At 46.5% G+C, this 24,490-nt stretch overlaps 1 protein-coding gene across 5 annotated transcripts in view; it reads right to left on the bottom strand.

Annotated features, from left to right (window-relative positions):
* Nucleotides 1-24,490, bottom strand: part of LOC5667160 (methylcytosine dioxygenase TET) — a 163,342-nt gene that overhangs the window by 134,598 nt on the left and 4,254 nt on the right. For all 5 annotated transcript variants that reach the window (XM_061642239.1, XM_061642240.1, XM_061642241.1 and 2 more), the window contains exons 2-3: nucleotides 11,047-14,215; nucleotides 10,830-10,970 (exon numbers count right to left, since the gene is read on the bottom strand). In XM_061642239.1, the coding sequence (XP_061498223.1) occupies nucleotides 10,830-10,970; nucleotides 11,047-12,327 (1,422 nt within the window). In that variant the 5' untranslated portion in view covers nucleotides 12,328-14,215. The remainder of the gene's footprint in view (nucleotides 1-10,829; nucleotides 10,971-11,046; nucleotides 14,216-24,490) is intronic.

The following is a 24,490-nucleotide window of genomic DNA, read 5'->3' as shown; positions in this document are numbered from 1 at the left end:
TCGGGAATGGCACGAAGAATGGGCGAAATAGAAAGATGAGAAGAAATTGCACGATCTCCCTACCCCGTCGGAAGTGTGGCTTCCTGCGGGAAAACACGCACACGCTCTCGGGTACGGTTCGATTGCGCTTGATGCCATTAGCTCAAACAGACACATGTTCTGCTTCCCAGCCACCGCTCTGAAGGCTCGGTTTGAGTTCATACATTATGCATCGATGGGCTTGTAATGGAAAAATCTCTTATTTTATATTAAATTATCTCGCAAAAACTATATTGCTTCAATCTGGATTACATTTTCCGGTTTTTAATTTGATTCATTGTCTCTAGAATCTCATTTCCTGTAGTGCATTTCTTACTAGGAAAACAGGACTCACGCATCCATTTTTTCCATCAGACACACACCTACAAGAAGCTGTGTGCACCCCATCATCTTATCTTTTGTGTGCATTTTTCCTTTCCACAACAAACAAGAAAGGCGGCCGATATGCGTGCGTGCGCCATTCATACATCGCATGCAAATATTTGCCCCGATAAGGCGCTCCCCCTCTACACGTAACATAAAGGCTCAACAACGGGATGCATTTTCTCATCAAAGCCAGATAGTTTTCCTCCCAGCTTGTTTCATTTTCCCCCCTTTATAACTCGTTCCTGTTCTTTTCATCCAACAAGGATAAGAATCTTGGAGCTACAATAGGCTTCCTTCTGCCATCTTGATAGGTTCTCGCTCGAAAAAGGGGATCTCCTTTCGTGCTAGGTGGAGGTTTTTCTCCTACTCGCACCAAGAAAGCACAGATAAATTAAACCAGATAGGCTCGTTTAAGTGTGTAACGGCTTCGGTGTGCAGCATCCTTGCCAATTAGCAGCAGTACGAGCACAGTTTTTTCACTCTCCCTCGGAAATCTCATCTCACGGAATGCAGCCCCTGTTTCAATATCCTTTATTTTGTACCATGCAACCCCCCTCGGAAGAAACATTGCAAGTAATAAAGCGACAGAAGCACTGAATTCGGAAGCAGCAACTCTTTTTGACCTAATTTTTAATCCTTTTCCCAAGACAGCGTTGCAAAAATTTCAACCCCAGCGGGTCTATTGAATCATAAAAATCCACTGGGGAGAAGAAAAATAGGGAAACTGTGTTTTGCTTGTTTTCCCCCTTTTCTTCATACTTTCCTCCTGCTGGCAGAGTGTTTTGTTTTTTTTTTCCTTCTTTTTCTTTATGCGTTTTTGACAAGTGCACCATTGTTTACGCTCTTCCCCGTTTGACATTCTGCATTGTCGAATGCATTATGAGGTTATACAAAAACGGGGGACTTCCTTCCGAAGCCGAAATTTTCCCTCCCTGTGTGTGTGTGTGTGTGCTGTAATTCAAAACAAAATGCTCTCCCCAGCCCTTTTCTTGCTGCATGCATTCACAATGTAAAATGTGTGTCGAGTGCGTTCATCCCATTCGTTTTTTTTCTGTTTTGTGCGTTCATCCCCATTCTACGAATGCGTGTGCGTACATTCCCACCCAACACCACCACCAACACCAACACACAGCTCGTCACCGCGTCAAGATGCTGGCCTGTGAAGTGGAGTGGGTGGTTCACTCCACTTCACAGGCCAGCATCTTGACACGGTGACGAGCTGTGTGTTGGTGTTGGTGGTGGTGTTGGGTGGGAATGTACGCACACGCATTCGTAGAATGGGGATGAACGCACAAAACAGAAAAAAAACGAATGAGATGAACGCACTCGACACACATTTTACATTGTGAATGCATTTTTTACCATAAAAGGGGAGGATTGTCGTCATCGCCAAACTGCACGCATTACACACGCACACAAAAACAGGGAAAACGAGTATAATACAGCCTCACATACATACACAACATCTTGCCAGGAGTCGCTTTGTTTTATAGCGGGAGTTTTTTTTGCTCTTTCTTCTTATTTCATCGTAAATAAAACGGTAAGGGTCCTTCTTGGTGCATCTAAAGCGCATCCTTCAACGAGGGGTGGATTGCATGCGTGCGTGCTTGATTTGAAAAACTGGGTTTATACATTCTTCAAGCACAGCAACGATGTGTTTGCAAAAAAATGTAATAAATCTAACAAAAAATATTACAATTTTGACTCTCAAAAACAAAGGCCTTTAACACACATTGCACTATAGCAAAATTCAATATTAAAAAAAAAGATTTAGAAATAACAAAATAGGAAAACAACACACAAGCTAGGCCAAACGCAAAGCTCTCCCCGAGCGGCCGGAGAGGAGCAACCGCTCGGGCAAATGTTGTTTCGCGATTGCATCGATTGCGATTGCATGTGCAGTGTAGTGAAATCGGTGCCGTTTGTCGAATTTTCCACAATCGTACAATTCCATTTCCCCAAACCCCGTTCCCTTTCCAACAGGCACGCACAACACTGCGATGCAGGCTCGAGTGCTCGTACTTGCACTAAAGCCAGTTGCCACTCGTGTGAAGTGTTTTTCATCCATTTGCCGGCGATTTTTATTTTCGTTCTTTTCTTTCGTGCAGAATGGAATGTATTGCACAAAAATAAATACAAACGCACCAGCACACAACTGGGAAAGAGTTGTCACGCACTCAGCTGCATCGGACTAACCGGTGTGTGCGTCCTGGTTGCGCGTGAAAAAAGCGCGTTTCGGCTCCGAAAATATATATATTTTATTATGAAATAATGAAATTCGGTACAATTAAATATTTCATCACACACACACATCGTCCTGCTGCCATACCAGACAACGGCATTCGATTTGCAGTGGTGCAGTTGTGTGTACGGGACACCCGAGCTTCCAGGTAAAACCGCGAACGCGTTCCCGCGGTGCAGGGCGGAAATGAATTCGAAAATTTGCTCCACCGAACCGCGCCGGGGCCACAGGAACAACACAGCAACCAGAAACAAAAGCCCGAATTAAATGCAAAAAAATGTGCACCTCCTACCGTCCCCTTCCCACACAACACTCCAGGTGCACTCCAAGAGCAAAGCCCATGTGCGAGAGAGGAGGGGATGCGAAAAGGGATTGGAACGGGGGAGGAAAAAAGCCGGACGATTTCCGAGTGCCGACCGGAAAATGATTCCGCGATCATCAAACACTGCCGCCGTCGCCGCAACCTCCGCGCTCCGAAAAAGGTCCTTTTTGGACAGCATAAATACACACACACACACATACAGGCATACAGGCATACAGGCACAAATCCACCCAAAACCATTTGCCATTGATGTGCGATTATGCGCAACGGGCGCGCAGCGAACCGCACAAGCAGAAACGAGGGCGTAGATTGGGGTGGCCGGAATGGAAGGTCGGGGGGGGGGACCGGGGCACGAAATTTATCGATTCGTTTGCCTCTCCCTCTATGTTTCGCGCTCAATTAATGCTATGCAAACCAGCCGGTGGTGGTACTGGTGCTGGTGGTTGTGCAGGTTTTGTGCATCGTTGCAATGCATTTTACTCGCGAAACAAATAAATTTGCAGCGAAACAAAAGAGAGAAAAAACCCTGCACACACACCCACAGGGACAACAACTAAACAGTGTTTTGGCGCGCGTCGATCGCCACCATTCGCTCCTTCCCTTTCGGCCTCATCACATTTACGCTACATCATCGCGCCATCATCCACTGCAGTGGCGATGCATTCGAAAATGGGTAATTATATGAACGCCGACCCCTCGCTGCCCATCCTCACCGCGAGCCATAATGCATCCGAAGAGTGCAGAGTGCATTCTGCAGCTACAAGAAGGGAAAGGGAGAGATTGGTAGCAACGGGAAGGAACCGGGGTGAAATTGCAAACATCCCCACCCACACAAAACACGGGGAAACCATGCCATGCAGCAGCAGCAGCAGCAGCAGCAAATGCATAAATTTATTAATGGAAGCAAATTTGCCATTTTCAACGATTAGCGAGGAGAGATGAGGACGAAAAATCCAGCACCAATCCCCACCCACTTTCCCACTTTTGCATCTAAATCGCATCCCAAGCGCGGCATATGAAAATCGATCCAAACAGCGCTGCTTGCTGCTAATTCGCAGAAACAACTGTATTTCATCCATAATGTATAAGATTGTTTCTGCGTTCTCCGTATCTTAACCAAGCCCGCAAAGGATGCTCCAGACAACGAAGGGCGCAGTGGTTAGGTGCAGTCGCATGGACAACAAGGATGCAGTTTTGTCGATGCGATTTGTCACTTGCTTTCGATTTATTTCGTATTTTTGCACTATTTTTGATGTTTTTTCTTCTCTCTTTTGCGCTTCATTCAGGCACACAATCAGTTAGTGGTTGATAGTTAGTGTGTTAAATCCGTTAGTATAAAAACGCACACGCACACACACACACATTAGTAGTTCGGTAAGTAAGATCAGTGTATTAATGCAGTATTAGTTGTATTTGTTTGTTGTTGTTGTTATGGGGTGAGTAATCGGTTTTCTTCCCTTAAGAGCTAATGTTTTAGTATGCTCAGTCTGTTAGTAGTCGGTTTAGTGGTTGGATTAGTGGCACACATTGGGTTTTAGTGAGTTTTAGTACGTTTTGTTGGGTGAGTTTGGTTTAGTGTTTGTTTTTTTTTTGTGGTTAGTATGTTTCATTTTCACACAGGCACTTTTTTTTCTTCTTCTCATTCTTCATTCACTTTCATATTTCATTGCTTTGTTTTTTATCTCATTTTTCACGCACTGCTTGAGCATACATTTTTTTGGTTTCACTTCACACTTATCGCGCAAACATGCATCCTTGGTCACATCCGGCACTACCAGTTTTGCCTGCTGCATCCCGTGGGCCAGATTTAAGCATCAAGAAAACGCCTCAACGCAACAACAACAACAACAAAAAAAGACGAAACTCAATCACAACATAGCCGAGCCCAAAGTCCCAAAACATCTCACAAACCCCATTTTTCCCGTCTGTTTACGTTCCCATGCATCCAGCAGCCGGTGTCATTAAACTCAAATCGTTATCCTTCGAGCGCGGCAGCATCTTCCGGCTGCGCAATCAAAGCGCAAAGCGGAATCCACAGAAGCTGCAGAAGAAACGAGTAGAAAAAAAAAACAATATCCTCCCAAAACACCAAGTCAAAGCTTCCACCGAATGCAACCGGGGTTTTGGATATTTAAACAAACGGCTCTTCCTTTCGTCATCCTTTTTGATGCAAAAAAAAAAGAATTAAACTCCTGTAAAGACAATTCATCCCGCCAGAAGAAGTCTCATGAACCACCGCCCAGAGTGCATTGAGCTTTATGTGCATCCTGGTCTGAAAACAGCAGCAACACGACGACGGTTAAGAAGAAGGCGCAGACCGATGGGAAACCGTAGAAAAAAAAAGAAGCATATCGAACAAGCTGAAGAAACATGCTTCAATCTAGCGCTCTAGGTTACACAAAAAAAGTTCAACCACACACACACACACATCAAACCCGAAACAGGGACCATGTGGTAGAAACACACAAACACACACATACAGACCTACAGAACGATGTGTGGAAATAATGGAAATTGTAATAAAAATAATAGCAGCAAGGCAGAGCATTGAAATCGAAGCGATAAAGCCTACAAAAGGGAGGGATGAAGCGAACAACTGGCGGGCTGACTGGCAAGGATAACTAACAGGAACACTGCAGCTACACTGTGCGTGTATGAAAGAAAGAGAGAGAGACTGAGAGAGCGATGAAAACAGCCCGTAAATGCCGATCAACGGGCGATCCGATCCGGAACCCCGGCCAAAACCGACAGATGTGCAACGAAAACTGACAACCGCGTGAGCTGGCGGGAAACTAACCCAAGCGGTGTAACAGAGGCGCGAAGGGGGAGAAGGGAAAAAAATAAAAGGCCCAAGAGGTGAGGAGGAAAACAAAAGCGAACCGTCGTACCAAAAGCGGGCAAGCACAGTGGAAGAACGATAGAATGGCATAAAACTAATGCACAAGAATTGTATGCGTTTGTGGGAAAGGGAAAGCCAAGCACTGGCGGGAATTGTTTGTAGTGTTTGTAGCGTGTTGAAAAGAGAGAGACTGACACACACAGTAGAAAGGTATGAAAAATCGAATGAAGGAAAAGAAGGAAGCAAAAAGAAGTGGTTTGGAAAATAGATTTGCAGCGCCTGCCAGTTGGGAAAAAGGGCCCTGGGAGGATTGCGGAGAGGACGATTCGGCTGTAACAAATGGATAAACAGGATGGACGCGCAGAGCGTGATAGAGGTGCAGAAAGTTGATCAGATGGCGTTCGGAAATGTGGCCTGCGTCTGTGTGTGTGTTGATGTAGCTATGGCTTGAGGAAAATCGAAATGCATTGTCCGGAACGAAACTCCGGAGGCTTCCATTTGCAGTGGACGAAATCGAAGAAAAATTAAATTCGAATGGTGCAAAATTCGTCCCTTTCGTTTCTTTGGTCAGCCGTTGACAAAGCACTAATCGGTTTCCTTTTTATCGGGTTCGTTACACCGTTTTACCTCCACCAATACCAGTAAAAGAGAATCGGAGGAAGAATAGTGAGTTTGATTACAAAAATCGAAACCGGACCTTTTGTTAATCTCACCCGGAGGCTTTATCGTATCGGGTGTAATAATTTATGCAAGCTGCAACAGCGAACCCGTATCCCTTTCACCCTTCACGCACATACTCCCTTGTTCGATCAACATTTGTAACACTTTGGGAACGATCCATTCCTTTTGCCCTGCTTGCCAAAGGAAGGTGTGAATTTGCGGTTCAATTACAATAAGTTTCCGCACTCCTTTTTGCGTCATTCCTATGCAAAAACGGGGCGACAGCTGGTTTGCATTTTGCACGTTGCAATTATCGCGCACGATCGCGCTAACGTAGTACAAGAAGGAGTTGTTTTCTTTTTCTCTCTACAACCCACGCCAACCCACCAGATGTGTTTGCTAACCAAAAGCAACAGCACATTCGCTTTTTATGCTTCATTTGTGTGCTCAACCGTCCAAAACTCTCCAACAGCCATTTATACGCGTCTTTTCACTGCATTGCTCCACTACCGGGCGCTGTTTGGGGCACATTAAAACTCTCTCTCTGCCACAAGCAGCAGCAAGCAAGAATGCGATGCATCAATTGAATTTAAAACGAAAAACGACAAACACTTTAATCAGCCTAGATTTGTAAATTGCGCCCGTTCTGTTGCTACTCTCCAATTCACGCTGCGTTCTAACGGACCGAATAGAGACAGAGAGAAAGAGAGAGAGAGAGAGCACTGGCAACAGTTGGCATCTCTCCGTACTCCGTACAATTGTCCTTTATTTATTAGCTCCAAGCATTGTAATCATTGCCAATCATCAGCATCATTTTTTTTTTCTGACTACATTCACCGCAGTCTGGCCAGGTCAATGGAGCTGACAAGAGCGCGCGCTCGCAGTAACTCACAGCTCGCTGTCACTTTATGTTGCATCGCAAATCATCCGTGATAGTTGCGTTTGCTTCCTCAACACTCACCACTATGCCTGCGCGTATAGGCTCTGCAACAGCTTCTTCGATCGGCATGAGAAAATGCTATCCTTCCGTATTGAGTGTGTCTTACCAAAAGGTGACAGCCGTGACATATGGTCCCTGCCGTGAAGCCGTACCCGACAAACGAAAACTGGGACCGTTGGGACTTTTATGTTACGCTAACACAACGAAGCAAACAACAACCGTACACACAAAAAACAGGACACAATCGTACATACAACGGCGACGGCGACAAGCAAGCGTACTGTTATTATGTTAATTTATGATCCAATTCCTACCCCTTCCCCTCTCGTTCCGTCTGGCCTCTCACACACTATACCAAGCGGCCATTTTATATCCTTTCCCTGCTTACCCCTTTCCCCTTCTGGTCCCTGCACAGCACATTAAAAGCCCGAACTGGTTTCAGTAAATTAATTTGCATCATTTTTTATCCATTTCTTCCTGCTTCCGTTTCGTTGCTTTGAGGAGGGGGTCGTCCACCGGAACGGTGCTTTATCGGTTGCTGGCGATCGAATTTGCGCCGAGAGCAAATTAGCAAAACCAGAGAACCATATGCGCATGCACGCACGCAAGCGGCAGCTCCTTCCTCTCCGAAAGGAGCTCCCTTTCTTGCCTTCATTTGGGGAAACGGAAAGTGACGGCGAAGAAACGATACTAAGAACCGCAATGCGACGACAGGACAGAAGCCGGATTGGTTGACAGGGTTTTTCTTCTTGTACGCCGGAAGTACACATCGAACGTTTCATAATTTCGATATCTTGATCAAGCATTGCACAGAAAAAATAGGTGATGAAGGTGAAGAAAGGATAGTGTTACCACATATTGCAAGAGAAAAAATATTCTCAAAACTTTCTGCCCGTTATGTACTTGTGACTCATACCCTCGGGAAAACGCTTGTACGCACCCTGTCACGAGCAATTGAGTTAATCTCCCTGAATTGACGTAATTACCAGCAAAAGGTCCCGAAGTTCCTTAGGCCTCCCTGAACAAGCAAATCCTTACAAGACACCTAACGGGTCAAAAGATTCAATCGTCGTCCGTCCCGCAAGGAATGTGGTGTAACCCAAGACGGGTCGGAAGTGTCACCTTACGCGCTGTTTGCAACTCTACAACAAACTGTCTTGTTAAAAGAGCGCCCCGTCTATGCACGTTTTGGCAACAAACAAACGATGAACGAAGTTCCGTCCCCAAAGCAACATGACGGATGTTGTGGCGGTTACGAACCAATACCGCAAACAAAACCTGTGAACCAACCCACTTGAAAGACTTCCCCGTTTTTACGGGCTCTGCGATAGGACTTCCTCTGGCGGAAGCGAATGAAACGCTGCATGCCACGACCACCACCATAACAACAACCAGCTGACACTGTCCGTTTGACCCACGGAACAGGGTGCGACGGCCGCCACCGCCACGCACACCTGCACACCGGGCGCGTGTAATTTGCGATCGTGCAACCGGCGCAGGAGAAGGCTTACAAACGATCTACAAGACAGGACAGCTCCAGCTGGACGACAAATTTGTGCTCATTCGGTTGCCCCGCATGATTACCATCCAGTGCTTATCTGATTCTCTGTGCTCTGTGCAGACTGATCATCGGGTTATGTCTTCGCCTTTTTTTAGTTGTTGTAAAGCCAGCATATTAAAGCAAGATGTAGGTCAACGAGACTCCTAATTAACAGCTGAGTGGCGTGTTTCGTGTACGGATGTGGAAAGAAATACAACTACATATTGCTTCGCATTTGGGATCGTTTTATGGAACGCATATGGTATAGTAATTGTACCACATGGAAACATCTTATGAACTTTTCAAAACTAACCAAATGCTTCCAAATGAAGCTAATGAGAAACGAGATCTAAGCTAGGAACTTGGCCACAGACGAAGCGTGAAAATTGATTTTTATGCCCACGGTTCGCCTTTGCGGCATCTTCCTTTCACATACACACACCTTCAGAATGATCGGATACGGAACATTATGAAGCAGTGGGTGCGCACCGTTTTTATTACGCCAACTTCCGGGAGCAGGCTCAATCACCCGAGCATGCTCCATATGCTGGGCGAATGCGTGGATGATGTAGACATAAAAACACTCCACAAATTCCAAAGTGTCATTCGGCTGCATTACGTTTACAACGCGGCTGTAACCAAACCATCTGCCTTTTATTTCCCCGCAGGATCCTACACAAGCCGCCGGCAAAGGGCAAGCTGGCTCCGACACATTGAGCACACAGCCTGGCAGAGCGCAAACAGAAGGAGGAGCAGGAAAAAAATCAATTATTCCCACAGCACAAGCTGCAAGTACCACCATAAGTACTTATCCCCAGCTTATGTCCACCACCCGCACCAACACGGTGTGTGTGTGTCTGTACACCATCGCAATGTGCAAACGGCTCCAAAGTGGAATCGAATCGAAAAATCAATAAAAACGAAGCGAATGTAGCCAAAGCATCAAACACACATCTGCACTGATAGCGCCCGCGTTTAATGCCCACGACGTTGGCGTGTTTGCTCAAGCGGGCTGCGCGAGCAACACATATGCCACCGGAACCTCGCATATGTAAACACGATCGGCTCAGCTCCAACGATCCTTGCGCGATCAAACCAGCACACCTTTGCACCAGCGGGTGTATGTGCGAAGACAAGCATGGTCGCTTATCGCGTGAACTGCAGACCTCCGCACACCCGTCACAACGGGCACATGTGCAACTTGTCTTGAGTATTTTTAGGCCACCGAGCAAGACGCCTCGGATTTGCCGGTGCGTGGCCTCAAATTTGGCGTCCCTGCATATTCCAGGAACACGCACACACGCGCTCAACTGCTACTGCCATTTGGATCGTTACCCTGCGCAATCCATCACGCGAGAGGGGGATCCACGTGTATGGGGTGTGAGCAAAATTGTACTGCATCAAAAACACGTTAATTGCAACTTAACTGGTCCTTGAGTTGGGGAGCGTCATTGGAACACACAGCACACAGCATGGGGAGACAGAGACATCAACCGCGCGCGATAGCCATCGCTTGCAAACGACACTGTTGGTCGGTCTTTTCTGTCTGTTTTGTTCATGTCCTCTTTTGATGGGATAAAGAACCGGCAGATGGTACCCCAGCCAGTGGCTCAACTGATGGGAGTTCAGCTCCGAAGACACTCGGAATGCCTGAGGCCCAAAATTCCAGTTGTCAGATTTTATCGGCTACATTCATTAGCACTGTTTGGCGTAGGGCTAACGCCTACAGGACGTATACATTGCTGAAGAGTTCCTTAACCCTATCGTTCTGTGTCCCATGCGATCGATTGAGATCCAAAATTCGTCCCGAAAAATTCTTGAAAACCACAACATCAAAACTTCTCTCCAGAAAACGCACTCAAGATAACTTTCAAAGCTTACCTTCTTCTCCGTCAGTTTCTCGCAGCGTCGCGTCTTGCAGATCTGGTGGCTCTTGTCGTTGCGGCACGGCGCACAGTCGCCACAGTTATCCTTGCGCGAGCATCCAACACACTCACCGCAACGCTTCCGTTTCTTTTTCGTCTATAAGTATCAATGAAACACCCAAACGTTAATCATTGGCCATCCCAAGAGCCTAAATGTTCCAACAAAAACTTACCGATTTCTCGCCCGGAGTACCACCATCATCCGTGTCCATACTCATCGTGTGCATCGGGCTCTTGAAGTTGGCGGTGCTAGAGATGGCCGCCACCTGGCCCGGATTGCCACTCTCGCCGATCTCCATCGCGCTGCCCTCCGACTCGGCACTGGACTCGAGCGACGCGGCACGGATTTTCCGCCGCTCCTTCTTCCGATTGTCAATGCGCGTGATCTGGCCCGGCGTGCCCGGTTCCAGCCGGACCGAGGCGCTGCCCATCTTGCTGCTCGGTGTGGTCGGCCCAGTTGCGCTACCATTGTTGTTGTTGTTGTTGTGGTGATCCGACGGTGTCACCAGATTGTGCTGATGGTGCAGCTGCAGCTGTGGCTGATGCTGAATGATCGTGGTCTGATGCTGCTGCTGCTGCTGCTGCTGCTGTTGCTGATGATGATGATGCTGCAGATGGTGCTGCAGCTGAGTCGGTTGGTGCTGAATGTGGTGCACCGTACCGTTCTGGGCGAACAGTCCATTGTCCAGCAGTGGGTTCTGGAAGTTGCTATGATGCAACGCGGTACCATTGTTGAGCGGCGTCATCTCGTAGTCCACCATCTCCTTCTTGATGACGGCGAGCGTCGGGATGGTTTGCCCCTGGAACGTGGCCATCGGTTGGTACAGCTGAATGTGACGCTCGTCAATATACTGATGCTGATGGTGATTGATCCCGGCCAGCTCGCGGACCGGAATAGCGGCCGGTACGATCGGGTACGGGCGCGAGTTAACCGCTGACAGTGTGTGAAACCCACCCTGTGGCAGCGGTGGCAGCGGAGTCGGTGTCAGCTGCGTTAGCTGTGTCAGCGAGCCGCCCGTACCGGGTGAGGCGGAGCTCGGTGAGATCGGTACGGGGACGGCCGTCACCTGCGGCAGGCTCGGTTCCGGCGTAACCATGGCCGGATCGGTGAAGCTGTGAAACTGGCTCTGGAACGAGGGCAGCTTCGGGAAGCCGCCATGATCGAACCCGCTCGGGGTGGGCGGAGGCGGTGGCCCGGGCGTGCCGGGCGGCCCGTTCGGGGGCGCCATACGATTCTCCTTGGTGTCCATCTCCCAAGGACGCGTGTAGCTGCCGTTAGAGGTCGTCTGCGATGCAATCACATCGGTGGACCCGTTCGTGGCACTGTTCGAACGCTCCGGACGCTGCTCGTAGTAGTCCCACGAGGGCTCCAGCTCGGCGGAGAACGACGTGAACGACGGTAGACTCTGCTGGGTCGTGTCGTCCGCGGTGCTAGCGCTCATCATCGAGGTCATGCTCCGAATCGCAACCCGCTGCTGCCGTGCGGCATCTTTGCGAGGGCCTTTGGGTCGTCCTTTACACGATCATACACTCACCACTGGGATCGGGGTTGCTCAAATGCACACCTTCCTATCTTAACCTTTACTTTGACTATCACTCACCTCCTTCTACCTAACCGTGAGAACACTCGCGACGCGCGACTAGAACAACGAAAAGTTCACTGTATAGAGGGAAACGACCCGAATGTCTGTAGAGGGACTGTTTTTGTTTCTATATTTTACCTCCTTTTAGACACAAATAATTCACTTCACCCGCGTAATTTGGACACTTTTCACACACATACACATACACACGCAGTTGAGCGGGAGAGAAGAGAGGTAGTTCTGGCGCTTCCTGAACTGCTTCTGCTGATTTGTATTAATTTTTGGTATTGTAAACGACACACTGCACTTACACGCTATGGAAAAATTGCTTTTGCACGTATAAAAAATACTCTGATCCGTCTCGAATGATTAGATTTATTTGCTGTTTTTCTCCTCTCGGCGTGTTGAACTATCACTTACAAGGCTAGCACGATCGCGACCGAACTGATCAGTGGATTGCTTCCGATAAATAGTGCAGGTCACTACGTTTCACGTTTCTCCCCGGCGAAAAATACAACACTTCACGACACACACTCGCACGCACTCTTTCGCTCGTTTTTGTACAAGTACAAGATTTGTTTTGGTAAATTGTTAAAATTTTAGTTGTTTTCTTTTTGGGTTTCGTATTTTTTGGTTGGCGGCGCTTGGAATTCGGACGACGATTTCCTGAACACTTTGATTGCGTGGGGCAGGGTGGGGAGAACCACTCGTTCTCGTTCGATTTGATTGCTTTTGGTACGATTTTGTTTGTTTGTTTGTTGTGTTTTGTTGGTTTAGTTTCGTGTAGTTTTGCTATCCGTTTTTGTTTCTCTCTTAAACTCTTCGCTATTAAATACTTTAAATATTTCCTCTGTAATTTACTTTGTACTTTGATTGGTTTGTGTTTTGTATTTTGCGTATTTTGGTTTTTTACTTCTTTTAACTTTGTTTTGAGCTTGACTTGATGGGCGTTGATGATCTGGATGATTTCCGGGATGGGTTTTCACTGGATGCAATTTGTCGTCTTTCTTTTTATTGTCGAAAATTACGCTTTTCCGTTCGAAAACAGGGTGGGTTTGCGTTTTTTTATTTTAATATTTTTGCTGACTTTCGCTTTTTGGTAGATCTTCTTTTAATTACGCTCTCGATGGGGATGATTTGATAATTTGTACTGTCGCTGTTGCCTTCCACTCCCGTGAATGCACTTTTGTTTGACCTCTGCTGGATTTTTACTTCGCGTGCTAGCTTTTGTCGATTACAGAAAACTTACACCTCGAACCAAACCGAATAAGTTACTTAGCGAATGAAGAATAAGGGACTTAGAAGCTTGCGAATGGTTGGTGCAAATTTTCGTTTTTGTTTTGTAACTTTTGTAAGTTTTAAACTAGCAAATATTTGTTGACGATTGTTGACTGTTATTATTTTTTTTGCGTTTGCCTTTTACTGCTGCTGTTGGCGTTGTTGTGGCAAACAGGTTGAATAATTTAAATAAATAAATAAGTTAAGCGACGACGGCGATAAATACATAAATAGCGTTTAAATTAATGGGGGCGAAGAACAAACAGAAGAAGAAGAACAAAAAAAACACACGAAGGAAACTTTTTTCTAAAGTAGTTTAACTTGACGTATGCGAAACCGTTGCAGTTTCATTGAATAGAATATTAGTTGGTTGCACCCGACGCGCGAAAGTGTTTGTGGCGCGTCTCGTGCGGGTGGGGGTTTGCGTTTGCGTTTCAGCTTGGCTTTGGTTTCACGTTCCTAACTGTGCTGACCACTGCATCTGTGGGAGGAAAAAAAGGAGGCAAAAATTAGTCAAATAAATCAAACAAATGTTGGCGATTCAAGGAGGTTGGGGAGGAAGCATTATTCTCATAGCAATTCTAATTTCTGCATTATTAACGACCAGCGCAACGTCTTAAACGGTACTAATTCACAGCAATCGAGCATCCTTACGCAAAACAGAGGCACCACACACTTTCTTAACCATAGTATACATTAACATGATCACTTTCGCACAAAGGAGGCTATGCCTACGCTCTCCATCCAGCCCAAGGAAGCGCAACGTTCGTTGAGAGATCTTTTGAATATTTTAATTTTAATTCATAGATGAGTAAGCGTGCTTCACTACTCTTCACGGCGCAAAGCCGGTATTGACACAGTGCTGTGCGAAAAATTTGCCAACACCAACAACAAACCCCCCCCCCCCCCCCCCCCCCCCGGAAAACTGCACATGTGTGCGCTAATACACACTGGAAATGGAAGTCGGAAAATTTACGATTCGTTGGTCGCTGGTAATTCCAGACAGTAGGACGACGGCGACGGAATCGCCCGGGCAGACGGAATCGCGCACGCACGGCACGCAAGGATAATTTTATGCGAATTACTTTTGGCGAATTATTGGGTACGATTTCGCTCCCTTGTTGCGCTGTGTCAGAAAACGGTACGCCTCGTACTGGCGGAAAACGCAATTTCCGCAGGGCGAGGACCAGGCCCGGCCGGCAGACAAACACCGCACCGCAGCCGGTGTGTTGTTATTGGGGCAAGGATAGGCAAATGTTTTGGTCGCGCTTTTTTATGCTCTGTGCTGTGTGTGTGTGTGGCTGTTTGTGTATCTTCAGGCGCGCTTCAGGCGAAGGGGGATATTCAATTGAAATTCGTCCCACCGAAGACTTAGGATGATTAGTTTCCGACTAGTGCGGCGAACGGACGTCGGGATTGGGAGATGATGTATGGCGCATTTTTTAATTAAAATTTCACCTTCATGCATTATTTTCGGCGCTTCAGCGCACGCAGAGGGAAATTACTTATAATTCTGGGCGTGTGTGTATGTATGTCTTGGGAACGCATGTGGGTAAACTATCTTTGAATCAACTTTGCAGCAAGACTTTTGCAAAACGCTCCTTATGTTACATATTCATTGGAAAGGAAGAAACATTTCCCCCGTTTTGGGGTAATATTTGGCGATGATTTATGCACTCGCAGCGTGTCGCCATAAACCATAATGGATTAAAACTTTTCGACAACATACGCACATATACGAGTACGACCTATTGGGTGGTTTCGCATCCAAATAGTGCCATCATTTTAACCACTTTTTATTGCATCTTGCGGTAATGGTGCAAAGGATAATGAATAGTTGCGCAACATTTTACATCCCATGCGCTCTGCCGAGACGTTCCCTTGAACTGAAACCCTAAGGATCGGAAAATCGACCTTCGCCGCGACACAAACCCACACACACACCAGACACGCACCGATCAAGGACATTGCAGCATTAAGGGAAACGGCAACAACAACAAAAAATTGAATTTCAGAAATAATATTTCGCATGAGTTACATTTTCAATTTACAATTTATTTTCCCGCGTTTCATCGTGCTTCTCGGGCGTGTTCTTCGTTGCAGGAAAGCCCATTCGTCTGTCCTTAAACGTTGTGTATTTTTTTTTTATATTTTATTTTGGTGCTTGGTTGTCCCTTTACTTCTTACCCGGCTCAGGTGTCTCCTGTAGTCTTGTGACGAGGAAAAGGACGATGAAAATGAGTTTTTTTCGGTGGTCTCTTTTTGGAGGCCAATTCGTTTGCCACCTTCGTTATCGGAGGTGGCATATCTTTTTTTGCAGATCAAATTTAAGAAACTTTAAAACTCTAATAAGGCTCTAAATAAGGCAATAATTCAAAAATTAAGCACAAAATTGTTGTTTATCTCTTTCATACCTTAAAACATTCAATTGAGAAAGAAATAAAACCATCACAAAATTCCAACCAAAAAAGACTACTCCATAGCCTGAAAGCCGACACGACAAGTTCGACGGTTGGCAATTTCGAGTACCATTCTTTTTTTTTTCTTGCCGGCCTCTTTTTTACACCCTCCAACCAACAAAACAAATAGAACATCACCGCGCACCGACTGTTTGCTTACTTTGTGGCCACCGAGGGCCACGGAAGCGCCCGTGCGTCCCTTTTTGTCGTGCGAAGGAGCCGACGCTTCCCGATTTTTGTAATCCCAGTCATGAAAAGCAAATATTGCCAGTCGTCACCGACCGGAATCTTACGGGCAAGGAGAGACACAGCCCGCGCGCCGTTAAGTTTACTTCCCGCCCGCCGGTGCCAAATCGAGATGAACGTTCACGTCCAATTTCTTCGCCCATCCATCCACACGCGCACTCACACAGACACACCTTCGCGTGGCTTCAATACATCATCAAATTCAGGTGAATTCAGCCATGAATATTAAAAAAAGGGAATACAAATCCACCTGCACTGGGCAAGGGCAAGGCGCGCGCTGTCACACCACGACGACAACGACGACGACGGAAGACGAACCGGGCCGGGATGACATGCGAAAATGAAAATGTGCCGTAAATGTTGCTTGTGCGCGACGCGTTCCTGACCTCCGCGACGTCTTTCGCAGTCTAACCACGTTCCAAGGCGTTGTAGTAGCAAGTAAGGGCAAAAAAAGGAAGAAACAACCCATCGTCACACTGGAACCGCGCGCCGCCCGGTTTAAGGATGTTCGTGCGCCAGAAAAGAGTTTCCAGCTCGAGTCGAGTCTTCTTGAGCCATTCCGTGGCGATAAGATGAAAATCGCTTTCCACTCTATCGCGCGGCTCGAACACGGGGATCGCAAATAACTTCTTCCCCGCACCTTGAACCCCGCACCCCCGACGGTGGGTCACGCATCGTCGAGGTGGAAGTGAAAATCAAGGAAGCGTTATCACAACGCACCGCACAGTGAGTAGAATGTAAATTTTTGATAGATTTTATTTCTATTACCACTCGCACCGATCAAACACCGGGGCCAATCGGGCCCGATGAAGTACGAAAGAGGTTGCCCTTACACTGTCCTTACACTTTTCGCGTTGTTCTAGGAGAACAGGAATGATTATGTTTTGTGCTTTATATTATAAATCGCTCCAGAAATACAAGGAAAAGGTTCCCATCTCTCCCGCGCATTGATCTTGTTCCCGTAAATTCACACTTGCAAAGTGTAGTGAAAAGTGGCAAATTATTGCGAAACAACATTTAAAACTTCGCGCACGTCCATCAACACAGAGCTCTTCGGCGCTCTATTAATCTAATCCCTCTAACTCGCAAAGCCTCTGCGCCTTATCCGACACAAATCCAAAACCGAACTCACCCACAGCACACAGCCACTCAGAGACGCCCGCTTTGCGTTCGGTCGTTGTTGCAGTTGTTGAGTAATACTTTATTTTATATTGTTTCGATTTTTTTCCAAATCCCCGAGCAAGAATGATACTGACATGTAGACACACACAGACACAGGCATACAAACCAGTCACGAAGGACACAGTTAACCAGGAAGTCAGGGGAAGGGGGAGACAGGGAAGAAGAAATAGCAACGACAACACACAGCAGCAGCAAAAAAAAAACACTCAAACTCACACAGAGCACAAAACAAAATGCTCCAAAAAATAAAAAGCTCATGAAAAGTTTCGAAATAAATTATAAAACTTTTCGCTTTTTCCCGATCCATGGTATGCTTTTTTTTTCTCCTCTCGGTCCGGCTACCGGTTGGTTGGTGGGGGGGGTTTAGGTTGAGTTGGGTTGGACTGGCTGGCTGGCTGGCTGGCTGGGGGAGAGCTAGGGCTAGTTGAATAATTTTTCCACAGTCCCGTTTCCGATGGCAAAGTAACAGTTTTTTGTTGTTGTTGTACGTAGTATTTTCTTTTCCGATACTTCTCTTTTCTCTCGCTAGCAGTGTTTTTTTCTTACATATTTTATTTCGATCTGTTTGTTACTTTTGCTGACTTTTTTTATATATTTTTTCATTTATTTTCCTTTTATATCAAAAATGTAACTCTACGAACGATCTTTACGTTTTGGTTCTTGTTTTTAGTTTCATTCATAAATAATTTTCTCATCTGTTTGTGAGTATCGACAGTGAAACAAGCGTATCGATACTGTAAAATGTTGAAACGAATGGAGTTGTAAAGTGAGAATAAATTCATCAAACGGCCAACAGTGCAATGAAGGATGTTCTTAAACATCGCTCCGGGAAAGAAAAGCTCAAGCACGAACGTAGAAGTAGGAGAATAACTTTCTCTCCAAATGAAAACAACTTTCCTAAGGCTAGTAAAAGCGAACGAAACACTAAAAGCAACACAAAAACTATACTCTTGGCAAAAGTAATGTAAAGCAGACAGTGAAAAAACAAATGTTTTGATCATTCAGCACGTAAAGTTTGCATTTGGCGAAAAGCTCCTTAAGCGCTGTTGTTGAAAGACTGCATAAAAGCGGCAAGTTATTGCTTTGTAAATTATTGCCCGCGTACCACAGTAACATCATCTGGCAAATAAATTGCTCCTTTTAATACATTTTGAAACCGACATTTTACAACCATCCACTTCCACTGCAAGCGCGAAACAAAACAACGCGACACAAAACGCACAAAAAGAGCCAACATCACAGTAATTATGACATCACATTAGCGTCTTCACTTTCTCTCGCTCGTTTATCTCGTCTTGCGGGCGTATTGGTCGCGAATAAAAAACCAGCGAACGAAAAAGTTAATGCTGCCTGCCTGCCTGCCTGCTCATCGATTTATGGCCAATTAACACACGATTGTCCCGTGCCCCAGTTTCCCGGGCGCCCCCAGCGCCAGACCAGCGCACATCAGGCTGGCTGTGCAAATGGGAAACCAATAAACCAATGGGCAGATGTTTTGAGCCTTCCGCCTGGTGCCAAGACGCTCTCATAATTCAAGGACGTACGCGGGACCGTTCGTTGCAGCGGGTTCACGGTTTGCGTCTTGCGCCGTTTTGCCGCTTATGATCCAGCCCGCCCGAAACGGGACCTTTATACGGGTGCCATAAAGACATTCTTGCTAATTATCCGTAGCCTTCGGGATCGGAGGACGGTTTTGCAGCCACGCCATAATTGTCGCGCTCCCTTTGCGGAGCGAGCGAGGTCGTGTGTAAGTGAAAGCAACGCCACAATAAAGCGTACTTGAGTGGGTAATTTAAATTCACTTCCAGGGCGCGTGCAAACAGCATTCTGCTGTTGCTGGTACACGATTTTCAAACAAACTGGGAAAGGTTTCACCTATATCTTGCGCTCGAAAATCAGCAACAAACAACAATAATATATTGCTGACGTGCACACGAGCTCGTTCTTCATCTTGGATCCCGATATCTCGCACCGGAAACCCTTAACCACCGATAACGGGAACAAACGGGAGAGAGAGAGAGAAAAAACACACACACCGGCCAATAATGTTTGTCGACCGCACCACACGCATCCTTGTCCATTCCCTGTGACGGTGTGTGCGTGTGTGTGCGTGTGCTTTTTGGTAGTACTTGGCTCCCGGATATAAATCGTCCAAATACAACCATTTAGATTAATTGATATTTTATTCGTACACACCACAATCCATTCCCCAAACGCTCCCGAGTCTTGTGGCTGTGTATGTATGTGTTTTTGTCACGACGAAAAATGGTCAATTCCTGGCCCGAAGGATTATGTACGGTGGGGGCCTGTTAGTTTCCCCCGTTTTTTTTCTTTTATTTACCGTTCACATGTTTCGTTTCGGATCCTGCGGGAAAACCTCATGCGCGACCACTTCCGGCATCGGCAGGGCCTGACCATGCTCCAGTTTTCCCGACCAAAAACGAAGAACCAAAAAAAAAAAGATCCCCTCCCAACCACCCACAAATCGGTGCCGACTGTGCCATTGAATGTTTATGGCACTCATATCAATAACGTGAGCATATAATTTACGTGCCGTTATCATGAAACCCAGCGGACCGAGGCCGCAAACCACGGGTGTGTGTGTGGTGCACTAACGACTACCAACACTGGTCTCCCCATAGAGCAGGAAGAGCAGGAGAATGGGACCCCGGGAAAATAGGGAGAAAAACGTTCTGGGATGGGGAAAAAAATCAGGCTACACAATCGCGAGACGTCTATCTTTCGCCATTATGACATCGATCAGGAGACCGATATAGCGTGTGGCTTTTTTTGTTTTTGGGGAAGGACGCAGCAACATGGATAGGGTCAGAAACTTTCCATAAACAAACGATAAAATCCCGATTCCCGAATTCAGAGCCCCACACCCAGGCTCCAGGTCACGTTATAGTCGGGTTTTGGGGGTTCGTCTGGTGTGTGTGTGTTTTACTGCGGTGTTTTATGTCCTTGTTCGGGAAGTTGACAAGGAACTGTTTACCGAACAGACCCACTGGAGTCCCTTTGTTTACTTGGAACGTCCAGACACGGTACACGGGTTAAGCAGTGTAATTAAGTTCAGCTTAAAACTGGGTGAAGATTGTATAATTGACTGCGAAAACGACCATAAATTAATCTCTTCGCGAGTCTCCCCCGGGGTCCACATCCGCAAGAACGATGTTAGTAATGCAAATCGGTGGAAGTGGAATTGAATCATTCTGGAGTAAAGGTTTCCTACTTGGAGCTATTTCTGGAATATGATAAACAACTGCTGACCAAATGATACGTGACATACAGTAGGATGATTGTGCTTGCATATCTTCGCTATCGCTTCACTGGCTGTAACATAAACCCACAGCAGTCTGGTCCACTTCCTTTCGATGCACACCACAACCGGATGGATCCAAGAATGCTCCATTATTCTGATTTTTGCAAACTTCTTGCAATACGAACCTTTCCTTCCTTATGCCACAAACTCACAGTATCGCCCGGAAGACATAATCACCGGAAGAACCTTAAAATATCCTCCACGGGCAACTTGTTGTCATGACCATCGGCGTACGGCAAACATATAACCTGCCCGCTGTGGATTCAGTCGTGCTTTTTGTTCGGTGTTCTAACTTTCCCGCTCTTTTTCACAACACACACAGACACGCAGAAGTGCAAGACCCCCTCGCCCGAAGACGAAAGCGAAAGTGTCGGGCTGGCGTCGGCAACATCGGTCGGCCTCATCGTCGTGGTACGGCCACCCTCTACCAAAAAACACCCGAAGACAAAACATGGCTGAACTTGAACTTTTTTTTTTGCTCAACAGTATTTTGGTTCGTCTTCCACGGCTCCAAAACAGACACAACCACACCAACACCAAACGATGATGGTTGTTGTGGTGGTGGTTGGTAGGCGCCCGCGCTTCCATCGTCTCTCATTTTCCGACGTCAAGCGACGAGCGTTTTTCCAATTTCCCGCCAAACCTTGCATCGATTTTAGCTACGCCGGCACACGGGTGCACGTGTGACCACTTGCGCCGGGTAGTATCGGTAGGGTGGCACAAGGAAAGCGAAACGCAATTCAATCTCCATCGCTCCCGCTCCCCAAGCTCCCTTCGGGCGATGCATCACGGTGGACCTCCCTTCTTGCGTGGTGTGTGTGTGTGTGTGTGTGTGCTTCAACCATGCCACAAGTAGCGTCGATGACGAAGCAGGAAAAACGCCAACTCAAATGGCGTGCTGACTAACGCTTTTCCAAGCGCAAATCAATGTATGAGCCCGTGAGTTGCGTGTGTATTAGTATGGGCAACTGCACACAATTAAACGTTTCGTATGCAGCGCAACACAACACTTCCTTGCGTACCGTTGTTTTGGTTTTGAGCGGCATTCTCTTTTGCGCGCGTGGGTCGCGTGATAGGTTGGTTTTACGGTTGTTTTCTTTACGCACTACGAGCACACTACCACCTCCACGCACTCATTAGTCAATTTCTCAAAATGAGAAAGAAAATGAAATTTTCCTTTCATTTTAATTTTCTCTTCACACACACACGCACACATGGATTACTCACACCGACGAGCTGCTCGAATGGCTTTCCTAATTACGCTGCTCGCCGCCTACTGACGTACCTGTAGTTCACTAAAAATAAAGCTCCATCCACCAGGGCCACCACCAATTATCTTTATCTGCTCAATATCAGCATATTCAACGCACGCATTCGCGATAAGAGGTTCGCTTTATCGCAAGCGGCCGCGCAGTTTGTCGTTCACGGACATGTTTGTTTATTTTGAGCTGACTTTTTTATTCCAGGCAAAGTGGCCATGCCATACTGCCACCCAAACCGACGCAAATCGCATCAATCTCCAATACCAAACGATCGTCTCCAATGACTCGACACAAAAATGGCGGGCGCGATGTGACGATATCGCCAATTCTCTTCGCGCACATGAGCGACTGGAGCTGATGAGTAGGCCGCGCTCATCCCGTCTTCTCGGTCTTGTGCGACTAATTTGTGGGACAGTGTTTTTTAACTGTGGGACATCTCCAAAAAAGGCCCTCAACTCTCGGGCAAAGAGAGCGAGCGTTTTTCACGCGTCTGTTATCAGGTGCCAAACCATTCCACTTCGAGGCTTCGATAAGGCAAGGGTACGAGGTTCTCTTCTCCCGGCCGCATGATGCATCCATTCCATCCGCTTGGGAATGAGTAACAGAATTTACCAACACCACACCACGCCAGGTCGTGGTACTACGGATGCCATAAAGTTACCACACGGATATCAGGTTGACTGTTTTCTTGTTGAGTCACCGGAACAACGACCAACATCAAACGGAATCGGAATCGGGTTTTGTTTGTGCATATAAACACACATACCTTGCTTGCTGCGGACGACTAAGCTATGAGTGTTTTTCACCCAAAAAATCCCCGGATGTGTTTGTGTAACTTCAAATGTGTCCTAACTCTGGCAATAGAGCGTTATGAGTGCAACTAAAATATAACCAACTACTATTCCACCTTTTCACCACCGAAGAGTATCGCTAATTCTTTGATAAAAAGCACAAAATGCGAAATAGTTAGTGAATGTTTAGTAACATTCTTCTCTTCACCATTGGTCTACTACGCTCACAACTATTCTATGTGTTCGTTGTGCAATTCTGTGATATTCTCTTCATTCGTAACTTCCTGTACCTTGTACTTGTCCAACTTCTCCACCAAACAACCAAACAACTTATTATTTCTTTTTTCCACAAATGAAGCACTTTTTTGTTTCCACAATTCCTCCCGGCAAATGCAGCTCACCATCATCGCCACAGAGGAGAGAAAAAGTTATCGCCAGCAAACAACCACCAAAGTCGAAGTTGGTAGTGAAACAGTAGTGTACCACACACACACAAACACAAACAAACATAACCTATTTTTGCTGACAGTTTGCTGACGAAACGAAATAAAAAGAGGGAAAGAACGCACCACAGCACAAACTGTCCACCAAAAACGCAAACCAAAGAAATGATGCCTCCCAACAACAACAACAACGACAAAAAAGTACGGGAAAAGGTGAGAGAAAAAGTAGAATTTGAAACAAAGTAAAAATCATCTCCTTGGTGTGCGAAAGGAAAAAGTTCGCCGGATCTTTCAACCGGACAGTAGTAGTACCTCGCATTTTGTGGCTGTGGGGCAAGCGAAACCAGTGGAAAAGTATACCACTCCCGTACAAAGACAACCGACTTGAAGGGTGTTTATGGGAGAGCAATTTTAAAATTTATTTCAAAAGTTGCCGTTCGATTCCAGTGTGTCTGCGTGTGTGTAAGTACAGCCTGCAGCCCAGGCTGTCACGGTTTGGCATTGTTTTTGAATCGTAGATCCACGCGGTTGGCATCCAAGAGCACCATCTCGCCTGTTTTTTATCCACCAAACCAATTGGACAGTTATTTCCTCTATCCTAACCATCGTCCTCTTTTTGCTAGAGCTCTGATCTGCTCTGTTTGTTCCGCGTCCAAGAACAGGGAAAGAATGTTTTGCAGGACGCGGCGTTAGGCAAAGAAAAAAGCAGCAGTAACAAACGCCAGACGGACAAACACTGGCCAGTGCCGTACGAGAAGTTGGACGGTTCTTTATACGTTAAGCGTTTCCATTTTTGGTGCTTTCTTTTTTATGCCTTCCCTGTCGTCCCTGTGTCACCTTGTGTACCCTAGGACCAGCGGACAGCCAGAAGTTGGCAAATCGAACGTAGAGATATCAAAAGGCGGAAGCAAGAGTTCCCTTTTGCTGAAGGAACCCCTCACGCCGGAGGAAGTTTTTTTTATGTTTTCTTCCCATTCAGTAGCAAGTTCGCTTTGCTGCACCACACGACTTCCGGATCCATTCCATTCAGCGTCCAACACCCGGGCAGGCA

This window comes from Anopheles gambiae, chromosome 2 (assembly GCF_943734735.2).
Source record: "Anopheles gambiae chromosome 2, idAnoGambNW_F1_1, whole genome shotgun sequence".
In the NCBI taxonomy this organism is placed as follows: domain Eukaryota; kingdom Metazoa; phylum Arthropoda; class Insecta; order Diptera; family Culicidae; genus Anopheles; species Anopheles gambiae.
This window is presented reverse-complemented; position numbering and strand designations above follow the sequence as displayed.